Genomic DNA, 21,544 nt, shown 5'->3' with positions numbered 1-21,544 from the left:
CACGCTCGTGTCCCTCCACTGGGGGCTGGGCCCCGGCTCTTCTCCCTCCAGGTCCCCAGCGCTGCAGACCCCAGTCCTGCGTGCCAGAGGCTCAGCGAGATGAGGCTGGGTCTGGGGTCTGTCACGCTGATGGTTCCCTTAAGAGAACAGGTTCCCCGAGGCTGGACAGGTGGCGGTGACACCACGCCTGCGGAGGGAAGTCCTTCAGGGACGACATCACCCTAGCTCGGTTTCTGCATTTAACCGTGAAGATGGAACAAGAAGGTTAACTTATGAGGAATGTTCTTGACTTGTCGACAAGACAAAGAATAAAAGAAACTAATCATTATCGAGAGTTTTCCTGTATGTTAGTTTATCTGACAAGTCACCTGAGAAATTTCAAATGATCTGAAGGAACAAAACCAAAAGAAAGGATATTACACCAAGCACTTTACTGGTAACACCTTTTTAATAGGTCAAAGTAACTGTACAGTTCATTATATTCTTCCTGAGAATAATTTATATCCCCCAACAAACTAAAGAGAGGGCATATTTTTCAAAATTATTTAACAGAATGGATGGTAAAACTGGACATCAAAAGGAAACCAAATCTCTGTTTTGCCCAATTCTTTCCTGGGAAGACAGACACAATGAAGGGTTAGTTAACTCCAGTGGCTGTAAAATAGTCAACATGGCTTTAATCTTTCTTTATAAATTATATAAAAATGGAAAACAGGGATGGTTCCAGAACTTCTTCTCAATGCAGTTTGGAGGTGCTCTGGTACAAAGCATTTCTGCTTCCAAGAGAAATAACAGCGCTACAAAAAACTGGCACATTATTCTGGTGAAAAAAGACAAAAGTTTTTAGTGTGTTCTACAGCTAGTTTCCAACCAAATGCTTCACATACTCACATGAAAGTAAAAGGCAGGAAAGACAAGAGGGTTGTAGTTTTTTTCTGAAATTACTCAAGTCTTCAAAATATAGCTTTTATATTCTTTCTTTGTAAAGTGGTATTAGCATATTGCAACTGAACAGTGTTCTAACGACAAAAATTCCAGCCTGGAGAGTAAGTCTGCGGTTGGCAAAGGGATTCTCAGCCCCTTGGGTTTCCTGGAATCCTCCGCTTCCTCCTGTCTTCTTCCAGGGACCAGTCCGGCCAGTTCAGGAACCAGTGCGTCACTGCCTCGGCCGCTTCCACGAAAGTACATCCTGATGTGAACAAAATCTGTTCTTCATGATTCTTTAAAAGCTTCTCATGTACAATTTTTATTCTCAGAAAAATGCCACATTTTGGATCCCGGACTTTTCTGAACACCATGATTAAAGAACCAAAACCAAAACAACCCACATCAAAATGCGGTTAAACTTATATGAGATTTTCAACCAGCCTCAGCCAGAGTGTTGGCGCTGTGAGTGCTGGCGCCCACGGCCGGGCAGAGCCTCGCTGCTGGTGGCGGCGGAGCGGGGAGCAGGCCCCGGCACTCAGTGCGGTCTCGTCTGCCCCAGGGCCTTCAGTCTGGCCTGGTCGATGACATCGAGCAGGTTCTTGGCGTCCACGGCCAGGGCGTGCGCGGCCGTCAGCATCTGCTTCTTGTACTCCTGCTGCAGGCTGGTCATGACGTACTGCTGGGCCAGCTTCATCTTGTTGATGAGCTCCCCCAGGTCGGAGTTCAGCAGCTTCTGGGCCATCTCAATCTGCAAGAACAAGAGGGTCAGGAGAGCCTCCTGCAGCCAACACTCAGGGCATTCTTAGGTGCTTTTCTTAGATGCCTCCAGGAGAAGAAACTTTCTTCCTTCCCCTAAACAAGACAGAACCTGGTCTTCACCTCCAGGCCCGCACGCTTTCTACTGCACCTGCTCCAAGACCTTCCTTTGCTATGCAGGAGATGGTTCAAGGATGTCACCAGACACTTGCTCCACTCTGATGTAAGCTCTAGACCCTTCCAAGCGGATCAGAGGTGGGAAGCGGGGGCAGGGGCGGTGGAAGGAGCCACAGGGCTGGAAAGCTTTGCTTGGGGTGTCTCGCGATCCCTCTGACCTGTGTACTTAACCAGCGGCGATCTAGCCACGTGCTCTTTCAACAATCAGCGAGCACTTACTCCCTTGGAGTCGTGGACTCAAGAGTGACCCAGTGTGCCTGTGCTCACAGCCCAGTGTGGGGGAAGCACGCACAGAGCTGCCCATCACACGCGGGAAAATCACGCCATAGAAATGGGCCCGGGGAGGAGCAGTTCACTCCTTCTGAGAGGGGCGGAGACTCCACAGAGGAGAACTCGCCTGCACGTGGCCGAGACTGCGTGAGCCGGCTGGCTTCCTCCGTGAAGGGCCTCGTAAGCCCCCCACGTTCACCTTGGTCCTGCTGAACTTAGCAACGGGGAGGCCTAAGGAATTTTAGGAAGGGGAATAACATAATCGAGACGGGGCTCTGGTGGCAGTGCGGCAAGTAAACGGAAGGGCAGGGAGAGCCCAGAGGTGGAGTAAGCAGCTGAGAGGCTGCTGTGATACCTCAGGGAAGAGGGGACGTGGCCGTGAGGATGGAGAAGCAAGGCCTGACCTGAGACTCGTGGGTGACACAGGCTGTCCGCATGTGCGTACGTGTGTGCGCGCGCGCGCGTGTGGTTCGTGCTGGGCAGGGTGGTGAGTGCATGCTGGTCCCACTGACCCTGCAAGCAGAATGTGCTACAGGGACAGACGTCCCGCGGACAGCTAGCGCCCGGGGCACAGGGAGTGGGCCCACTCACAGCACAGAGGGTGAGGGCCTCAAACATCTGGATCTGTGGGCGTGGGGAGCCCTGCCAAGGACAAAAGGCATCTCTAAAACAAGTCCGGGGAGCACCTTGGGGGCGGCCACCATCGGGGCAGCAAAGAAAGGCTGGGGGTGGGGCGGGCAAGGCTCTGAAACTCCAGGGGTCTCGCCAAGGGGCCAGGGCGGTGGGGGGATGGCCTCCGGTGACCCCTGGGCGGGTGCAGTAGAGAGGTCAGGGACAGCTGGGTCCAGAGGGCGGGAGGGGAGCAGGAAGAAGCACACGGCGTGTGGAAGAACCAGGTACACAGAGGTCACTGCAGCCGTTATCAGCTCACGTAGCAAGTTAGAAATGGTCCTGCCAAAATATCCATCCATTAGGATACCACTTGCTTGCCTCTGGCACCTGGAGCGTCTTCATTTGGGGGCAAAATCCTTGCTCATTGTGGAAAACCAATTAAATTTCTAATAAAGCAGATAAACTAGCTAATCTCCAAACTGGAGAGAAATATTAAGCTACACGGTGACACCAGTCAGAGGCATTTTCCAAAATGATTTAAGTGGTGTCATGCAGGTGAACTGACGCCACTTACAGGACCAGCTGCAGGAGCTGCGCCCGATGGCCCCGCGTGTCCAGACACCCTGCTGGGCGTGCTGCCCTCGGACACGACCTCCGAGGAGGACGCAGCCTCACCGCAGATGTAAAACCTCAGCCTGACCGGGAGGAAGCATCAGCCTTTAGAGAACTTCCCTCAGCTCCACGTCAGGGAGGCTCTGGAACACGGGGGCCTACACTCTGTTGCAGAAGACAGTGCGGGGCTGAGGGGCTGCCCCAGGAGAGAGGCGCACAGACACGCTGGGCGGTGTCAGGGGCCACGTGAGCCCCAGGCCGTCTCCAGCCAGAGGGAGAAGCATTACTGGGGTGACTGGTGAACCCAGACCACCACCTGCTGACAGATGAGCACACTGGCCAGTGTTAAATTCCAGGACGTGGTGACCGTGCAGGGTAAGAGAACGGCCCGTTATTCGAAAACACAAACGCAAACACTAAAGGTAAGAGGGCGAGATGCGCACAAGCGGCCACAGGTGGCTCTGGAGAAGTAAAGCCTGCGCGTGCAGAGAGAGGCCGCAGACGGTGAAGGCGGCGTGATCCGGGCGAGGGTGCTCGCAAGCTCTCGGTGCTGCTCTCAGAGCTTTTCCGCAAGTTTGAAATCATTTCACAGTAAAAACTAAGAAAACAGAAACAAGCAGAGTGCCTGCTGGGGGAAGGACAGATCACACACCCCGAGAGAGAAAGCAGAAAAGTGGACGCTGGAGCTGGAAGGGCGAGGCGCGGGAAGTGAGCAGGGCTGGGTGCAGACCCCAACGCTAAGCCTATTTACTAGTTACGAGGAATGTTTATATCGCTGCTTTAAGTGGAAAACCAAGGTCACTTGCAAACTCGAGTTTTTCTAGAGGAATTCGAGGAAGGAGGGCAGGATGCCTCTCGCGGTCCGTTTCCACAGCCTCCGTCCTCTCTCTGGAGGGTTCCAGGGCGGCAGCAGCCCCAATCCTGCGCTCCCCACCTGTCCTCACGGACGCCCCGTCCTTCAGGCCGGGACCCCACACGCGGTGCGGAGGCTCCACACGGCCCCGAAGGTGGACGGCCAGGCGCCGGAGTCCCGCCCCGGGGCCCGGCCAGGAGGTCACGCCTGCAGAGCGCACGCTGTGCTCGCCCCGCCACACTGCCCTCTGGATGAGGCCCTACCTCTCGGTGGGTGCTGGCGGGCAGGACGGGAATGGTCTCATCCACGGTGGCCAACAGCGTCCTCAGGGCCAAGCCGACTTCCTAACAGACAGGACCACACCCAGCGTTAGGACGCACGTCAAGGAGTTTCACGCCAGCAATGACAGTGTTTCCTTCCAGTTACATGATTTTTCATTTCCGTTTCACCACTTTAGGGAAAATTTCTTTCTTTTTTTTTTTTTTAAGGAAAATTTCTGTGTTTCTTTTCCACAGTGCTGAGCCTGATCTCATTAAGTTATGAGGCAATTTCCCCCAGATTCAGATCTCTGAATACTCACTGCTCTACTGTCTGGGGAACCGGGGAATGGAGGCTCATGTAAGAAAAGCCGCGAGGGTGCCCAGGGAAGGCGGTGCTGGGGCCATGTGCGCTCCATGACTCTCTTCTCTCCCCAGTGCTTGCCAAAGCCTCGTGGGCCACCAAAAAGGATGTAACTGCTGCCACACGTGGGAATGACAGGTGGCAGTCTGCTATGGAGGCCATTCTGACCCCAGGGCTTCGTCCACTATGTACACGGAGCACAAGAGCCCTCTCCCTGCCACTCGGAGCTTAAAGGGACCAATTGTGATTAAAAACGATATGACGTTAGAGTTAAAATGTTTGTCGCTGTCATTCTTATGAGGGTCAACTATGTAATGACTCAGGTGCTAAGTTATACATGCAGTATGAACAAGACCAGTATGGACATGCTAGTTATTGACACTGGATCAACAAAAAGAGTGTCATTTTGCCACAGTAATACGGTTAAAAAAGCAGCTTCTATAAAATCACCATAAAAAGTCTTATTATGTACAAAATTTTGATTGCTTTTGTATATTGTTGAGTTTATTAGTATTTTTTAAAAACCCGTCTGTGGTTCATGCAAGTTCACCCTTAAGAACTTTGGTTATAAGTGTACGGGAGTATAGCCTAAAAACGAAACCAGAATGGATTCACTGTGCTGCCCACAAAACACCACGGCTTCCAAGCAGCTACTCCACACTGATGGTTTAAAAGAAGCTGTGCCAGAGATTGCTACTTGGTACACTAAAAACGGTGTTCAGTCCTGCAACTCAATGACAAAAAGCCAAACAAGCCTATTAAAAAGTGGGCAAACGACTTGAACAGACATTTCTCCAAAGATGACACACAAATGGCCAACACAAAAAAGCACACGAAGAGATGTTCAACCTCACTAATCATCAGGGAAATGCAAATCAAAAGCACAGTGAGGTACCACCTCACACACATTAGGATGGCTACTATCAAAAAAAAAACACAAAAAAACAGAAAATAAAAAGTGTTAGTGAAGATGGAGAGAAACTAGAACCCTTGTGCACTGCTGATGGGAATGTAAATTGGTGCAGCCATCGTGGAAAACAGTATGGTGTATCCTCAAAAAATTAGGACTAGAACTACCATACGATCCAGCAATTCCACTTCTGAGTAAATGCCCAAAAGAACTGAAAGCAGGGTCTCCAAGTGTCATCTGTCTTGGCACTTTAACACTGTAATTACCTCCCCTAAGTCATAATGGCATCAGACTGTGAGTATTCTGCATCTTTCCTCACTCAAGATCACATGTATTAGCAGCAGTTATTGACAGACTCTGTTGCTCAGGACATTCCGGGGTCAAGGTCGGGAATGGCCGTGATCACCACGTGATGCAGACCTTCTGAAGAGTCAGGCTGGGCCCGAAGGGCACAGGGAACACCTCCTGCTCCACGTGACGGGGCTGAGCTCACCTTCACCATAGGGACATACTCCTCTGGCGGGGCTGGCTGGATCCTGCTGGACATCTCGATGACCGCTCTCACCAGGCCCGTCACGTTCTCGTACACCCTGTCATTGGAGCGGTCCAGGTTGGCGGTGGGAGGGGGGCTGATTTCCTGGGGCTGAAGCTGCCAACACAGAAGCCGGTTATCTTTCTATCCTCCAGCAGATGGCGTCATATCACTGCAACTAGGTTAGAAAGGGTCTTTAAAAGAGATCAAAGCAGATCACATAACTGATCTTCTTGTCTTAGGGGACACAGTTCAGCTTGGGGATGACAGCAAAGCAATTCATCCAAGTGACAAATAAATAAGGCACCTTTTTTTCTAACTTTGAGCTCAGTTAAAGGAAATGAGATGGAATCACACACATTATACTAAAAGCCCCCGGATTCATTCAGAGAAGTGATTCACTGTCCCCCCAAAATCATTCACCAAAAGAGAAAGAACCCAGATATTTTACATCTCTCTGAGGATTTAGAGACAGTTGGCTAAGGGGTCAAGTGTTCTACATTGAGACTATAAGAATTTCCACTTAGTTTGAATTTTGCAGTAAAACCTGTATGGCTCAGCTTAATTGCCTTCAAACCACCTAAATGGAAACGTGTATTCCTTTTATGGTTATAAAAAGTGGGCAAATGCAAGTCTTCTTTAAACGGACACCATCTGCTTCCAGAACGCTGCTGACATGGGAGCTGTGCAGGTGCTGCTCTGTTGGTGGGGGGCGGGCACTGCCCCCTCACCCGCAGCTGTGATGGGGGTGAACATATGTAAAACTGCCTGTCCCAGGGCCCGGGCACAGAGAGACTTCAACAAATGTTATCCAAGACAACCTGAGCCCTGAAGGCTGCACAAGGGCCTCTAGGGAACCTTCAGCGTACTGAAAAAGTCGAATTGGCCACCCTAGGCACAAAAAGGACTGCACATGGCTACTTGGACAAGACTAAATGACAGCGCCCAACAGTTGTTCATTCATCAATCTGCTGCCAGTGCTCAACTCTGGGTGCCCACCCCTGAGCCCTGAGACACAAAGGGACGAGAACGTTCCCTCCCTGCGGAGAGGTTCACGTCTCACTCTTGGGCAAATACAAATGCTGCTTTTGGTGACAAACCAAGCAAAAGCACCCTCCCCAGGCTTCCCGATTCCTGGTCCAGAGTCGCATGCAGAGTGGGGTGCGATAGAGAGCTGGACAGACACACAGATACCATGTGCTTACCCTCCACGGCTATTGTCGAACGGAAGGTGAGGACAAGTTAAAGAAATTTATCAGAGAAAGGGAAAAAAGAAAAACAATATTAATAAAGGCAGCAGACAAAACCCCCGTAAAAACACACGAGCAGAACAAGAGGAGCGACTTTCTGCCTGTCGGCTCAGTTCGCGGGCCATCAACGTGTAGCCGCTGCGCCGTCTGTTCAGGGCACCCGCACACTCAGTAGGGGTCTGCCATGCACCATGCTTGTTTTCACAAATAAATGAGGAAAACAACATGCAAAGCCCGAGAATGACAATCTGGCAGCCGTGCAAGAATCCAAAGAATTAAGGGTCTTTAAAAAGAAAGAAAGCGTATCTATGCTTGTATTCACGGAAAGCTGCCCATTGGACATCTGAGTGATTCTGGAGAAACTGCACACCCTCACTCCCTGGGCCTGGTCCCAACATCCAACATCCCTGGAAATGGCCTTCGACCTAGCCAGCCTGCTGTAATACAGATGCCTGGCTTGGGGCTGTGTTTAAAGATATCAGGAGCTTATTTTAAAAACTAAAACATAAAACCCTTCATTTGAACCAGTTCTTATGGTTGGGTTCCTTTACTTTAAACTTAGAAATTTTAATGTTTTTTTTTCTCTACAGTTTAAACCAAGCCTATTCTACTGTAACATAATAGGCAACGTTAATTGAGAGAAATATGGATTTCTTGACCTTTCCTTAGAATTGTCTGAAAAAAGTATACCCTTTGGTATAGAAGTTTAGCAGAGCCCTAAATTCTGAGGTCCAACCCTCCACACTGTCTGTTTTCTGTGCACTAGAAAAAGGGAGGTTATTCATAGCAGCATCACTTCCAAGAGAAGCCCTGTCAGCGTTTTATCTTCTGCACTGAGATGCTGAATGGGGCAGGAGGGCCAGCTCAAAGGGGATCAAAGTAAAAGGCTGCGTTTCCTCAGGAGGCGGCTGGGGCTCCATCAAGAAGAACTACAGTTCTGGACTCCAGGAGGTGAGGGTGGTTTGTTCTAACCCGTTCAAAGCTTCTGCTCTTTTGTGTTCACCCTTTGCCCAACTGTCACAGAAGCGCTGACACAAAGCTTCCGGGGGCCATTCACAGGGACCCTCCCAAAGGCACCAGCTTTTACATCTCTCTGAGGATTTAGAGACAGTTGTGCAGAGACAGCTGTCACTGGTTTCCTACTTTCTGGAGCTTGACCACTTGGAGGCCCCTTGGCAGGCAGTTAGGACACACCACTGCCTGCAGGGATGCAGCCAATCCCAACCACTTGAGGTGGGGGGGGGGGGTCCTCAAAGACTCCGATAATTCAGAGCCGAAATGTAAAGCCACCAAGGAGAAACTGAGACTGATTTCTGGCTAGGAGTTGGATGAACTACTTCAGTTACACCCAGGTAAAGGTAAGCATTTCTGTATTAAAAGAGTACTGTTCTTTCAGGCTGGATTTGATAACCTCTACCAAACAGACATGTCATGAAGAAGTAGAGACATATACTTCACACTTACTAATTATTAAAAAATGTTTACTGAGTGTATTTTTTTTTTTTTTTTTTTGGCCACGTTGGGTCTTCGTTGCTCTGCGCAGGCTTTTCTCTAGTTGCAGCAAGCGGGGGCTACTTTTCATTGCAGTGTGCGGGCTTCTCATTGTCGTGGCTTCTCCTGTTGCGGAGTATGGGCTCTAGGTGCGCGGGCTTCAGTAGTTACAGCATGCAGGCTCAGTAGCTGTGGCTCGCGGGCTCTAGATCGCAGGCTCAGTAGTTATGGCACACGGGCTTAGTTGCTCCACAGCATGTGGGATCTTCCCGGACCAGATCGAACCCGTGTCCCCTGCATTGGCAGGCGGATTCTTAACCACTGTGCCACCTGGGAAGTCCCCTGAGTGTATTTTTAAAAAATATTTATTTATTTATTTGGCGGCGTGGGGTCTTAATTGCGGCGCACAGGCTCTTTGTTGCAGCGCACGGGCTTCTCTCTAGTTGTGGTGCATGGGCTCAGCAGTTGTGGCACGCGGGCTCTAGAGCGCAGGCTTAGTTGCCCCGCAGCATGTGGGATCTTAGTTCCCCCACCAGGGATCGAACCCGTGTCCCCTGCATTGGAAGGCGGATTCTTAACCACTGGACTGCCAGGGAAGTCCCCTCCTGAGTGTACTTTAAGTAAGCACACTTAAAAGATTCCTTTCCATAAAGATTTCTACTTGCTCAATAACCTATAATAAGGGTATTTCCCAATTATATTTATTCAAATGTAAAAAATGAATATAGGTCAGAATTCTAAGCTGGTATCTGATCCACTTTTAAAGTTGGCTTTTCATTGCAATACACGCCCTTTTGAAAGTTTCTTCTTTTGCTTATGAAAAATGAAAAAAGTTCATTAACCCAATTTCTCTCTTTCCTTTTAAAATTTATGTCAAGAAACCACACTGGGAAAGGGTGTATCCTCCTTTGCTCCTCTGTGGTGCTAGTGGAGCTGCAGGGAGGCTTCTTGGGCCTGGAGGCCCAGAAGCTGGGGGAGCCAAGCCCCAGGCAGCCCCCAGGACCAGCACCCTGATTTCCAGGAGCTGACTGCCCGACCCTTGGTACAGGGGCGCCTCTGGCACCGTGGTTCCTGCGTTAGGCTCCGCAGGGAGCAGGCTGGTTCCAGACAGTGCCAGCTGCTTCACTACTGGTCACCGCCCTCCAGCTGTAGGCTGGCTCGCAACTGGAGATGACATTTTCTCTGCCTGGGGACAACCTCTCTGACTCGCTAAGATGGCACTACACCTGCTTCTATCCAGGAATCAGCCGCTTGGCTCTGGGGGTAAACCTGGAGCGGCAGCACATGTGTGTGTGTGGAAAGCCAGGTCTGCCACTAGGTGCTGGTCCAGCTATGGGGAGGCCGTAACCTTGAACACGCCCTGTAACTTCTGGGAACTGTAGCCGCCTCATGCCACAGGTGGGAACAATAGTAAGACCACCAATTCCGTGAGGCTGATGTGAGAATTTTAAAATACACGGGGCAGGGTCTGCCACAGCAGGTGACACTCAATGAATGGTGGTTATTAGTGAAACAAAGCTTATCTTAACTGATCCCATAGCTACTGAATTCTAAGATGTGCCTTTTTCTACGCACCACGAAGAAGGAAAAAAATGCCAGTTAAATTACCGTCTTGATTTTAGAGATATTAAAATGTGAAGACAGGGACTTCCCTGGTGGCGCAGTGGTTAAGAATCTGCCTGCCAATGCAGGGGACATGGGTTCCATCCCTGGTCTGGGAAGATCCCACGTGCCACGGAGCAACTAAGCCTGTGCGACGCAACTACTGAGCCTGCAATCTAGAGCCCGTGAGCCACAACTACTGAGCCCGCATGCTACAACTACTGAAGCCCGTGCGCCTAGAGTCCGTGCTCCGTAACAAGAGAAGCCACCGCAATGAGAAGCCTGCGCACCGCAATGAAGAGTAGCCCCTGCTCGCCGCAACTAGAGAAAGCCCGCACGCAGCATCGAACACCCAATGCAGCCAAAGATAAATAAATTAATTAATAAAATAAATAAATAAATAAATAAAATGTGAAGACAAAATGTATCAGAATTGAGAAGTAGGACATATTTTGAGAGATAACTGACCTAATGGAAAGTGGAGTGTACCCCTCTCCTTAAATGGGCACACAGAGGAGGCGGCTGTGGTCCCCAGCACACGCTGCTTTACACACGCTGGCCCCAGACGGCAAAGGATGGAAGTCGCCCACTAGGCCACACTGACACACTTGGAGACACTGAGCCTACAGAGGGCCTTGCTTTCCCCAGGCGTCCTGGTTTGATTCATTTGTAAAACCAGAAGCCACCCCAGCACTTTTATCTCAAAGAAACATTCTGTCTGATAAGAGGAAAATGTCTTCAGAATGTTAAGATCTGACTGAGGCCCTAGAATCTATCACATGAGAGAAAAACAGAAAAGAGAGTTTTCCAGTAAAGTTTGTCCTGACTCAGAGGAGTCTGGAGCCGACCAAGGAGCCCTCCCAACCCCACCGACCCCTGACCCCACTGCACATCGCAGGGTCATCGCCCAGAGCGAAAGGCTCCGTGGGGTCCTGGGCTGCGCACAGGCTCTGGCGCTCACCTTGACACCCTCATTGTAATTGTCCCCGGGGCTGCCGAGGCTGGCGAGGCTGCTCAGGTGCCCGGGGGCTCCAGGACGCGGTGGTTTCTTTGGTGGAGCTGCAGGATCTGGTAAAGGAATGAGTCCCATTACGTAACGTACATTAATGAAGAGAATGGAAACAACCCCCAAACAAACAAACACGGATTCGTGTTATTACAACAGAAGCTAATCTCGGAGAGGGCACCCTACAGAGGTGTTTCTGATGCATTAGAGCAGTAAAGTCTGTTATCCAACATTCTAGTCGTGGGCTGAATTTGGTAAACATCATACTTGCTATGGTCTGTAGGGGGAAGAGTGTTAACACAACATGAGGTTTTTCAAAGCTAAGAAACTATACATCAAAACCCCCCTCCCTCCAAATTATACAAATCTTGTGACACTCCATTCATTTCTTCATTTACCTAGTTTGCCCACAGGCTGATATATGTGCTGGTTTCCAGTCTGTGGGAAAAGAAAAAGCCGGGTCAGTGCAGCAGGGCGCACAACAGGATAACGGCCTCCCCTGCCCACCCTCTCCACCCACCCCCTTGACCCCTGGGCTAAACGCTGGGGTCAAAGAGCAGGGCTTCCCTGGTGGCGCAGTGGCTGAGAATCTGCCTGCCAATGCAGGGGACATGGGTTCGAGCCCTGGTCTGGGAAGATCCCACATGCTGCAGAGCAACTAGGCCCATGAGCCACAATTACTGAGCCTGCGTGTCTGGAGCCTGTGCTCCGCAGCAAGAGAGGCCACGATAATGAGAGGCCCACGCACCGTGATGAAGAGTGGCCCCCACTTGGGGTAACTAGAGAAAGCCCTCGCACAGAAACGAAGACCCAACACAGCCATAAATAAATAAATAAATAAATAAATAAATAAATAAATAAAATTTAAAAAAAGACCAACAAGACGGGGGAGGGGCCTGCCTTCAAGGCCTCAGGTGGGGACAGGGGATTAGGCTAATAAGCAAATAATGCCAATGGGGTATGGGATAAGGGCTGCGATAGAAGCAATCACGATGGGAACACGGTCAGGGGTGGTCACACCAATTTCAAATTTTCTTTAAAGAAATTATGCCCATGGAGGTCTCCAGTTCAACTTCATGGGTGTGAAATCTGTCCTGTGTCCGGAAACTCTCCCCCACCCCCTCCTTCTCTGATTACAAGAAGGAGTGCCATCAGGCACAATGACGATGAGAAGAGGTTTCCTAGCACTGGGATGTCTATGTTGTCACTGTCACCTGAAGAACATGGTGTGACACCTCCATCCGTTCTGGACAAGCCACAGTACAGGCCCAGCCAGGAAGCCAAACCACCCCAGGCACAGGAAAAAAGGCAGGTCCACATAGGACCAGCCCTAGTCTAGGGTGTCAGGCCTGCTGCTACGATTACAGCCACTTATCCTAGGCTGACTGAATGAAAAGAAGTATCTTCAAACTATATCCTTTTGAAAAGAGGGACTTTCCTTGCTTATTTTGAAACAATAAACTGGCTGAAATACATATACTTCAAGGTGCTTTACTTTTACTGAGCAGACATCCACTTCTTTAAAATAAAGGACCATGAGACAGCACACAGTCACAACTGCTCCTTGCCCAGCATCACGGCTGCTTCCACCAGGCCGCTGAACACTCCCGATTTGAAAGACTAGAGAAACCCTCCGAGCGGGAAGGTGTGAAGAAGGAGGACTCCTTGACACAGTGGGAAGCGGGCCAAAGCCCTGCAAAGAGACAGACTGTGGCTATGCTGTGCTGTGCTCACTGGCCAGCAGTAAAAAGACTTAAAAGAATTTCCTGATACTAAGGGAACAAGAAAGTGCGATAATTAGAAAATCCTATCCTCAGAACTTTCTAGATCAGTTCAACAAATGTTATGTATGTCCCTGTGTGCAGAGGCTGACGGGCTGGGTAGTGGGACGGGCCGGGCTCTGGTTCTGCTGCGTGTGCAGTGCTGGCCCTGGAGGAGTGAGTCACTCACCGGTTTGAGGCTTTGGTTTTCCCGTTTGAACGCGGAGGCTACTGACACTTACCCCCTATGGGGGGGTTGTCACAAAATGAACATGCTGCCAACTTGCATATTATTTTGAAAATCCAAATAGTTTTTTTTTAGACATATATATTTTTTTAATTTTAATAAATTTATTAATTTATTTATTTTTAGCTGTGTTGGGTCTTCGTTTCTGTGCAAGGGCTTTGTCCAGTTGCGGCCAGCGGGGGCCACTCTTCATCGCGGTGCGCGGGCCTCTCACTATCGTGGCCTCTCTTGCGGAGCACAGGCTCCAGACGCGCAGGCTCAGTAACTGTGTCTCACAGGCCCAGTTGCTCCGCGGCATGTGGGATCTTCCCAGACCAGGGCTCGAACCCGTGTCCCCTGCATTGGCAGGCAGATTCTCAACCAGTGTACCACCAGGGAAGCCCTCAAATAGTTTTTATTTTTACTTTTTATGCACACAGACGGGATCAATTTCCGTGAGGCAGTGACTAGAGTCTATTAACTAGCTCAGACCTACTGACAGTCTACACTGCTTTCCAGCCAAACGTTTCTTCCTGAAACTGGGGCCCATTTTCAAAAGTGTTAAGTTGGAGCACTTTGAGAAGTGGGCCAAACCAAATAGTTATCTTAGTAAAGGATAGAAGCAGAAAAGCCAGCAACCGTCAGCGTGTGTTATGAGCCCCACAGCTTAACCCAGACCCTGGAGGGGAGAGGCCTGCAGAGCAGGCTGGCGCTTGGTCACGCTGAGTGCCCCGTCCGGCGTCCGGCATGAGGACCAGCGACCTTGGGCAAGTTTCCTACGAGCCTCAGTTGACTCATTTGTGGCGTGTGGCTGGCACGGCGCCTGACCTGACGGGAGTGCTGAGGACTCAGGAGGTGACAGGAGGGAAGCACCCGGCGCAGCACCCGCTCCATCAGGACTAAGCACGCCTACTGTCACCCAGGCCTGGCGTGCGGCAAGCACTATGAGATCACAAGCGGCCCCGTCATGCGTTGTCTGTTTCACAAAGTGTTTCTCAATAATCCTTCTGTCTCATCATTCATTCACTCACTCCACATACGTTCTGGGTACCTGCTACATGCCACATCTTGGAACAAACAGGATTTTCCTTTTCTAAAAAATGTTCCTGTTAGTGATGTTATAAATAGCTGGTCCCTTGAATAGGGTTTACTTTCATGCTTATTCTCACTCTTTCCTCTTAACAATTTGGGACCAACTGCTCAATATATGTTATCATTTTTTTAATTGAAGAAGTCTTGATGCACACTGTAAGTTACAGGTGTACAGTACAGTGATTCACAATTTTTAAAGGTTATGCTCCATTTGTAGTTATTATAAAATATTGGCTATATTCGCTGTGTTCTACAATACATCCTTGCAGCTGATTTTTTTGGCCGCACCGTGTGACTTGCGGGATCTTAGTTCCCTGACAAAGGATTAAACCCGGGTCCTGGCAGTGAAAGTGCTGAGTCCTAACCACTGCATCGCCAGGGAATTCCCATTGTAGCTGATTTTATACAAAACAGTTTATACCTCTTAATCTCCTACCCTTGTATTGCCCCTCTCCACTGTTAACCACTAGTTTGTTCTCTATATCTGAGTCTTTTTGTTATATCCACTAGTTTGTAAGTGATATTATACAATATTTGTCTGTCTGACTTATTCACTTAGCATAATACCCTCCAAGTCCATCCATGTTGCTGCAAATGGCAAAATTTCATTTTTTTGGCTGAGTAGTATTCCATTGTATATATACACCACAGCTTCTTTATCCATTCATCTGTTGATGAACTTGGGTTGCTTCCATATCTTGGCAATTATAAATAATGCTGCCATGAACACTGGAGTACATGTATCTTTTCAAATTAATGTTTCTGGTTTTTTTCGGATATATGTCCAGGAGTGGGATTACTGAATCATATGGTAGTTTTATTTTTAGTTTTTTGACACCTCCATACTGTTTTCCACAGTGGCTGCACCAATTTACATTCCCACCAGTGTACAAGGGTTCCCCTTTCTCCGCATCCTCACCAACATTTGTTATTTGCGTTCTTTTTGATAATGGCCATTCTGACCAGTGTGAGGTGGTATCTTACCGGGCTTTTGATTTGCATTTCTCTGATGATTAGCCATGTTGAGCATCTTTTCATGTGTCTGTTGGCCATCTGCATTTCCTCTTTGGAAAAATGTCTATTCAGGTCTTCTGCCCATTTTTTAATTGGGTTGCTTTGTTTTTTTTGACATTGAGTTGTATGAGCTGATTATATATTTTGTATCTTAACCCAATATCAGTCATACCATTTGTAAATATTTTCTCCCATTCAGTAGGTTGTTTTTCATTTTGTCAATGGTTTCCTTTGCTGTGCAAAAGCTTTTAAGTTTAAATTGGTCCCATTTCTTTATATTTGCTTTGATTTCCTTTGCTTTAGGAGACAGATCAAAAAAATATTGCTATGATTTATGTCAAAGAGTGTTCTGCCTTTGTTTTCCTCTAAGAATTTTATGGTTTCTGGTCTTATATTTAGGTCTCTTAAAAATCTTTAAAAATTAAAAAAATTTTTTTGTTTCCTTTTGTTCCTGATCTTAAAGTCTTTAATCCATTTTGAGTTTATTTTTGCATATGGTGTTGGAGAATGTTCTAATTTCATTCTTTTACATGTAGCTCTCCAGTTGTTCCAGCACCACTTATTGAAGAGACTGTCTTTTCTCCATTGTATATTCTTGCCTCTGTCATACATTAATTGATCATAAGTGCGTGGGTTTACTGCCGGGCTCTCTATTCTGTTCCATTGATCTATATGTCTGTTTTGGTGCCAGTACCTTACTGTTTTGATTACTATAGCTTTGTAGTATAGTCTGAAGTCAGGGCGGGTGATTCAGCTCTGTTCTTCTTTCTCAAGATTGTTGTGGCTATTTGAGTTCTTTTGTGTTTTCATACATATTTTAAAATTATTTGTTCTAGTTTTATAAAACATGCTATTAGTATTTTGATAGGGATTGCACTGAATCTGTAGATTGCCTTGGGTAGTATGGTCATTTTAACAATGTTACTTCTTCCAATCCAAGAACACAGTATATCTTTCCATCCGTTCGTGTCCTCTTCAATTTCTTTCATCAGTGTCTTCTAGTTTTCCGAGAACAGGGCTTTTTTTTTTTTTTTAAATTAATTAATTAATTAATTAATTTTGGCTGCATTGGGTCTTCATTGCTGCGTGCAGGCTTTCTCTAGTTGTGGCGAGCGGGGGCTACTCTTCGTTGCAGTGCTCGGGCTTCTCATTGCGGTGGCTTCTCTTGTTGTGGAGCATGAGCTCTAAGCATGCGGGCTTCAGTAGTTGTGGCACGCGGGCTCAGTAGTTGTGGCTCGCAGGCTCTAGAGCGCAGGCTCAGTAGTTGTAGCGCATGGGCTTAGTTGCTCCGCGGCATGTGGGATCTTCCCGGACCAGGGCTCAAACCCATGTCCCCTGCATTGGCAGGTGGATTCTTAACCACTGCGCCACCAGGGAAGTCCCAGGGCTTTTACTTCTTTAGGTAGGTTTAATCCTAGGTATCTTATTCTTTTTGATGTGATGGTAAATGGGATTGTTTCCTTATTTTCTCTGATAGTTCATTCTTAATCTACAGAAATGTGATAGATTTCTGTATATTAATTTTGTATCCTGTAACTTTACCGAATTCACTGATGAGCTCTAGTAGTTTTCTGGTGGCATTTTTAGAATTTTCTATGTAAGTATCACGTCATCTGCAAACAGTGACAGTTTTATTTCTTCCTTTCCAATTTGGATTCCTTTTATTTCTTTTTCTTGTCTGATTGCTGTGGCTAGGACTTCCAATACTATGTTGAATAAAAGTGACGAGAGTCAGCATCCTTGTCTTGTTCCTGATCTTAGAAGGAATGCTTTCAGCTACATGTCATCTTTCCAGTATAAGGAAAGAGCACTGCATGTGGAGACGTTAACTGGGGAACAGTGTGATTTTGCACTTGTGGACTAAGGAATGCCTAATATTCTGTCTGTAGAGCCCATTGTGCCAGCATATCTTATGGGAAATGCCAAACCTTCACATGCTAGCGAATGAACACATCTTCTAGGGGCCAGATCTTAGGGGGAGCTGGATTTTATAGCACAGACTAGGGAAAACTATGCATCTTGGAGCTGGATGACGACACAGTCTCATGTATGTATGTATGTGTACGCATGTGTGTCTAGAAATGAAATGGTTTATTTCTACTCATAGGCCTTATTAGGGTGGATGGAGATTTATCTCCCTAAGTCCGTTACCCAGCAAGTGCAGGTTTCCCCTTTTTACTGGGGATTTCTTTAAGTTGTAAAGAAATCTGCATTTATTTTAACCAGGTATCTGCTAATGGAAATCCTAACAATTTTAACTACTCTCCCCTGAAGACCAGGGACTATTTCTAGCAGGCTTTAAATATATTTGGAATAATGATAATAAGCTAGGTCTTTAAATATATTTGGAATAACAATAATAAGCTAGGTGTTTAAAGAGAATTTCAGGCACTTCCCCTTAAAACACCCAGAAGAAAAAAATCTTGCTTGAACAAGTTTCCTGTGACTGGAAACTTTCAGAAAACACAAAACAAGAGTATAAAAATTTAGCAGATGACAACTTGTAGCAACAGTTAATTTGTGTACGTATTTCTTTAGGACACAGAGAGTTCAGCTTACTATTGAAAAGAATGTATTAGTAACGGGGTAGAAATTTTTCTAGCCGAATACGCATGTCGGGCTGCGTACTGTAAGTTTTAATAATCTTGGCTAAAACGTTGATTTTAGTTATAGAATGAATTATTGTGTTCCATACGACAAATGCTAGTAAGCCTGGATATCCCAGGACACAAAGTGGTCCAGATCCTGATGAGAACGTGGGCAGCTGCTTACCGGGCCCTGAGGACCTCCATCCTCCCTGTCGATGCTGCCTCGAGAGAGCCGCACGTCAGGTTTCTAGAGAAACGAAAGCAAACCGAACAGTTTCATTCTTGGTTTGAAAACCACTGACATATTTCTGTACTAAGTTTCTTCCTTTTGTAACACAATTGTCCTCTGAATAAGAAGAGTTAAAAGTTCCCCAGTTTCACAAAAATTCTCAAAGCCCAGGTCAGCTGCCCCAGCAAAGCCCCTTTCTCCACACACGTGCATAGCTAACAGGACTGGCACCTGTGCCCTAGTCCCACATGACACATGAAGATGTGCACTTCACCTCTCTTCCTAGCAGCAAAGCGAGTTTTCTTCACTGAGAAAATCCCCACCCCAGGAGGAGGCACCAATGCCTGCTTCCTGGCAGGTTAGGGCTTATATGTACTTGGCTGTCTTGCCAAAGCAGCAAATGGTCCAGTGACAAGTTTTCCCCCGGCACTGCATCCAGAATACAGAAACCAAACAGAGAAATCTTGACTTAATATAAGTAAGAGTAAATGAACTTCACTAACATAATTATGATTAACAAAGTAGGCCACATGCTGTCAAGGTGTGGAGCTTGGTAGGTTTTCTCCTCGTGAAAGCAGTGCTGTGAGGCGGTCCCAGCCTGCCCCACGACGGCATGGATTTCACGGAGACCCTAGGCAGCCACGCCGACTCCTGCCCCCTGCCCCCGCCAGGCACACTGGCTGACCGCTCATCTCTTAGTCTCTGCCAGTCCGCTGTATCTTACAGACCCTCTATTTGGCAGAGATCAGGCAGTAACAACTTCCTTGTTAGACAAAGAACGTCTTGACGTCAGATTCGTCGTACCTTCTACACCTGAGGAGGGCCCAGCACTGAGGACACCATCCGCAAGCACCTGTCGGGGGTGTTGATGGAGAAACAAGCTTCGTCTCTCCCTTCTTTTAAATGTGTGTTTTCAAAAGTGAAACCATGTCATATAATTTCATAACCTTCATATAATATTATATAGTGGGAATTGGTAAAAACGTTAGAATACTGTACAATATTCCAGAGCATGAATGTTGTCATACACAGAGAAAGGTGGAAACAGCCTGGGCTCTGGCAGTAGCCATCGGGGCTCAGGTCAGCCTCCCACCCTTGCCAGCTGTGTGACCCAGGCCTCAGCTTCTTCATCTCTAAGATGGGGCGATAACAGCACCTGCCGAGCACTACCCCAATCCTTGTCAGGATTAAACGAGTTAATATTGGCAAAGTACTGAGTCCTGCCACGTACGTGTCAAGTAGAATAAACAGTTCTCCTGCTGTTTGTTGACCATTTGGGCCATTTTCAAAATTTCAACTGTATAAATAGGCTGTGGGTAAACATCTTTGTATACAAATCTTTGACTAAATTCCTGATTAGTTCCTGGGGACAGATTTCTAAGAATTGAACTACTGAGTCACAGGGTTTAAACATTTGAAAAATTGAGCGTATCAGCTGCCAAGCTGCTCCTGCCTCTGTCCGTGATGGACTGTGCCCCACCCAGCACTGCTGGACTTCACTTAAAACTTGCAGCCAATCAATAAACAAAATGCCACCTGTTGCAATCTGCCCCTCCCCCTTCCCTAAGTAGTAGAACATCTCTGTTTCCTCTCACAGATGCTAAGCTGCCTTGGACAAGGTTCACCTCTCCTAACCCATTTCCTCACCCACACAGTTATTATAAGGATTAAGTAAGTGCTTGGCACAGAAATGTGCACATATGAGATGGTTAGTAAATATGTGCTGAAGGAATGCATTAATAAAAGTGCAAAGGAGAAAAGATTTTACAGAGGAGGAACGTGAAGCTTAGAAAGGCAGAACCGGTTGCTACAGGCGACACGAGCTGGATTCAATCAGGCAACAAATATTTAGTGAGTATCTTCTACATGCAGAAAATATTTTATTTACGTTTTTACTTAAACCAAAGCAGTTCATATATTGTTTGCTTATAGAGTAAGGTGCTGGGTTTCATGTATTTACATGAATTATCTACTTTTACTTTCATATAAAATACATGAAATGACTTATTTTTCTTTATGCACAACAATTCCCCAATGATATACTTTTCCAAAGACAGAGTTTCAATCTTAAAGGAGGCCTATCTATGTAAAGTCCACTTGTGTTCCATGAATAGAAATACTTAAGCGTTTTCCTCATATAGTCGACAGAGCCTGTCTGAATAAAAGTGTCACGCTGGGAACTAAAGAGCAATCTAGCCAAAGACAGCCTGTCAAAAAGGAGAGATTCTATTACTGTTTCTGCTACTGGGTGAAGCTAAATTCTCCTGTTTTCCCCTTACAGAATATTCTAGATCTCTAGCCCTCTGGGACCCAAACCAGCCACCCCAGGACCCAGCCCCTCCTATCAGCAGGCTGGCAGCCACTGCACAAGGCAGGGCCAGGCAGCCAACAGGGCTGGGCCAGCCTCACCTACCAGCTGCCCATGGTAGCTGGCCCAGCCACAGCAGAAGGACCCATACAACCCACACATGGGACAAAAGCATACAGCTCTGGTGACCAAAGGGGAGGGTGCTGCTGGGTTCCATGGGATGTCTCTTACACAAGGCCACTTCTCCAAGGTTGAAAAAATGTAACTGACCCCTCCTAATACATAGAGATAAACACAGAGAATTAGGCAAAATGAGGAGACAGAGGAATTTCAAATAAAAGAATAAGATAAAACCCCAGAAGAAGAACTAAGCAAAGTGGAGATATGCAATCTACCAAATAAAGAGTTCAAGGTAATGATCATAAAGACGCTCAACAAACTTGGGAGAAGAATGGGTGAACACAGTGAGGGTTTAACAAAGACTTGGAAAATACAAAGAAGAAACCAACAGAGCTGAAGAATACAATAACTGAAAAAACACCCTAGAAGGAATCAACAGTAGACTGGATACAGAGGAATGGGGAACGGATCAGTGAACTGGAAGGCAGAGTGGTGGAAATCACCCAAGATAAACAGAAAAAAGAAAAAAAAAAAAAAAAAGAAGATCGTTTGAGACCTCTGGGACAACATCAAGCATACTAAATAACA

At 47.3% G+C, this 21,544-nt stretch overlaps 1 protein-coding gene across 25 annotated transcripts in view; it reads right to left on the bottom strand.

Moving 5' to 3' along the window:
• Positions 1 to 429: 429 nt before the first annotated feature.
• PTK2 (protein tyrosine kinase 2) overlaps positions 430 to 21,544 on the bottom strand; it is a 253,329-nt gene continuing 232,214 nt past the window's right edge. For all 25 annotated transcript variants that reach the window (XM_082364623.1, XM_082364635.1, XM_082364613.1 and 22 more), the window contains 6 exons: positions 18,484 to 18,546; positions 12,018 to 12,057; positions 11,575 to 11,681; positions 6,232 to 6,387; positions 4,471 to 4,551; positions 430 to 1,675 (listed from right to left, as the gene is read on the bottom strand). In XM_082364623.1, coding sequence (XP_082220749.1) covers positions 1,463 to 1,675; positions 4,471 to 4,551; positions 6,232 to 6,387; positions 11,575 to 11,681; positions 12,018 to 12,057; positions 18,484 to 18,546 — 660 coding nt within the window. In that variant the 3' untranslated portion in view covers positions 430 to 1,462. The remainder of the gene's footprint in view (positions 1,676 to 4,470; positions 4,552 to 6,231; positions 6,388 to 11,574; positions 11,682 to 12,017; positions 12,058 to 18,483; positions 18,547 to 21,544) is intronic.

This window comes from Balaenoptera borealis (genome assembly GCF_965194805.1).
Source record: "Balaenoptera borealis genome assembly, chromosome: 17".
NCBI lineage: Eukaryota > Metazoa > Chordata > Mammalia > Artiodactyla > Balaenopteridae > Balaenoptera > Balaenoptera borealis.
The sequence above is the reverse complement of the archived record's forward strand: the minus strand, read 5'-3'. Positions and strand labels throughout refer to the sequence as shown.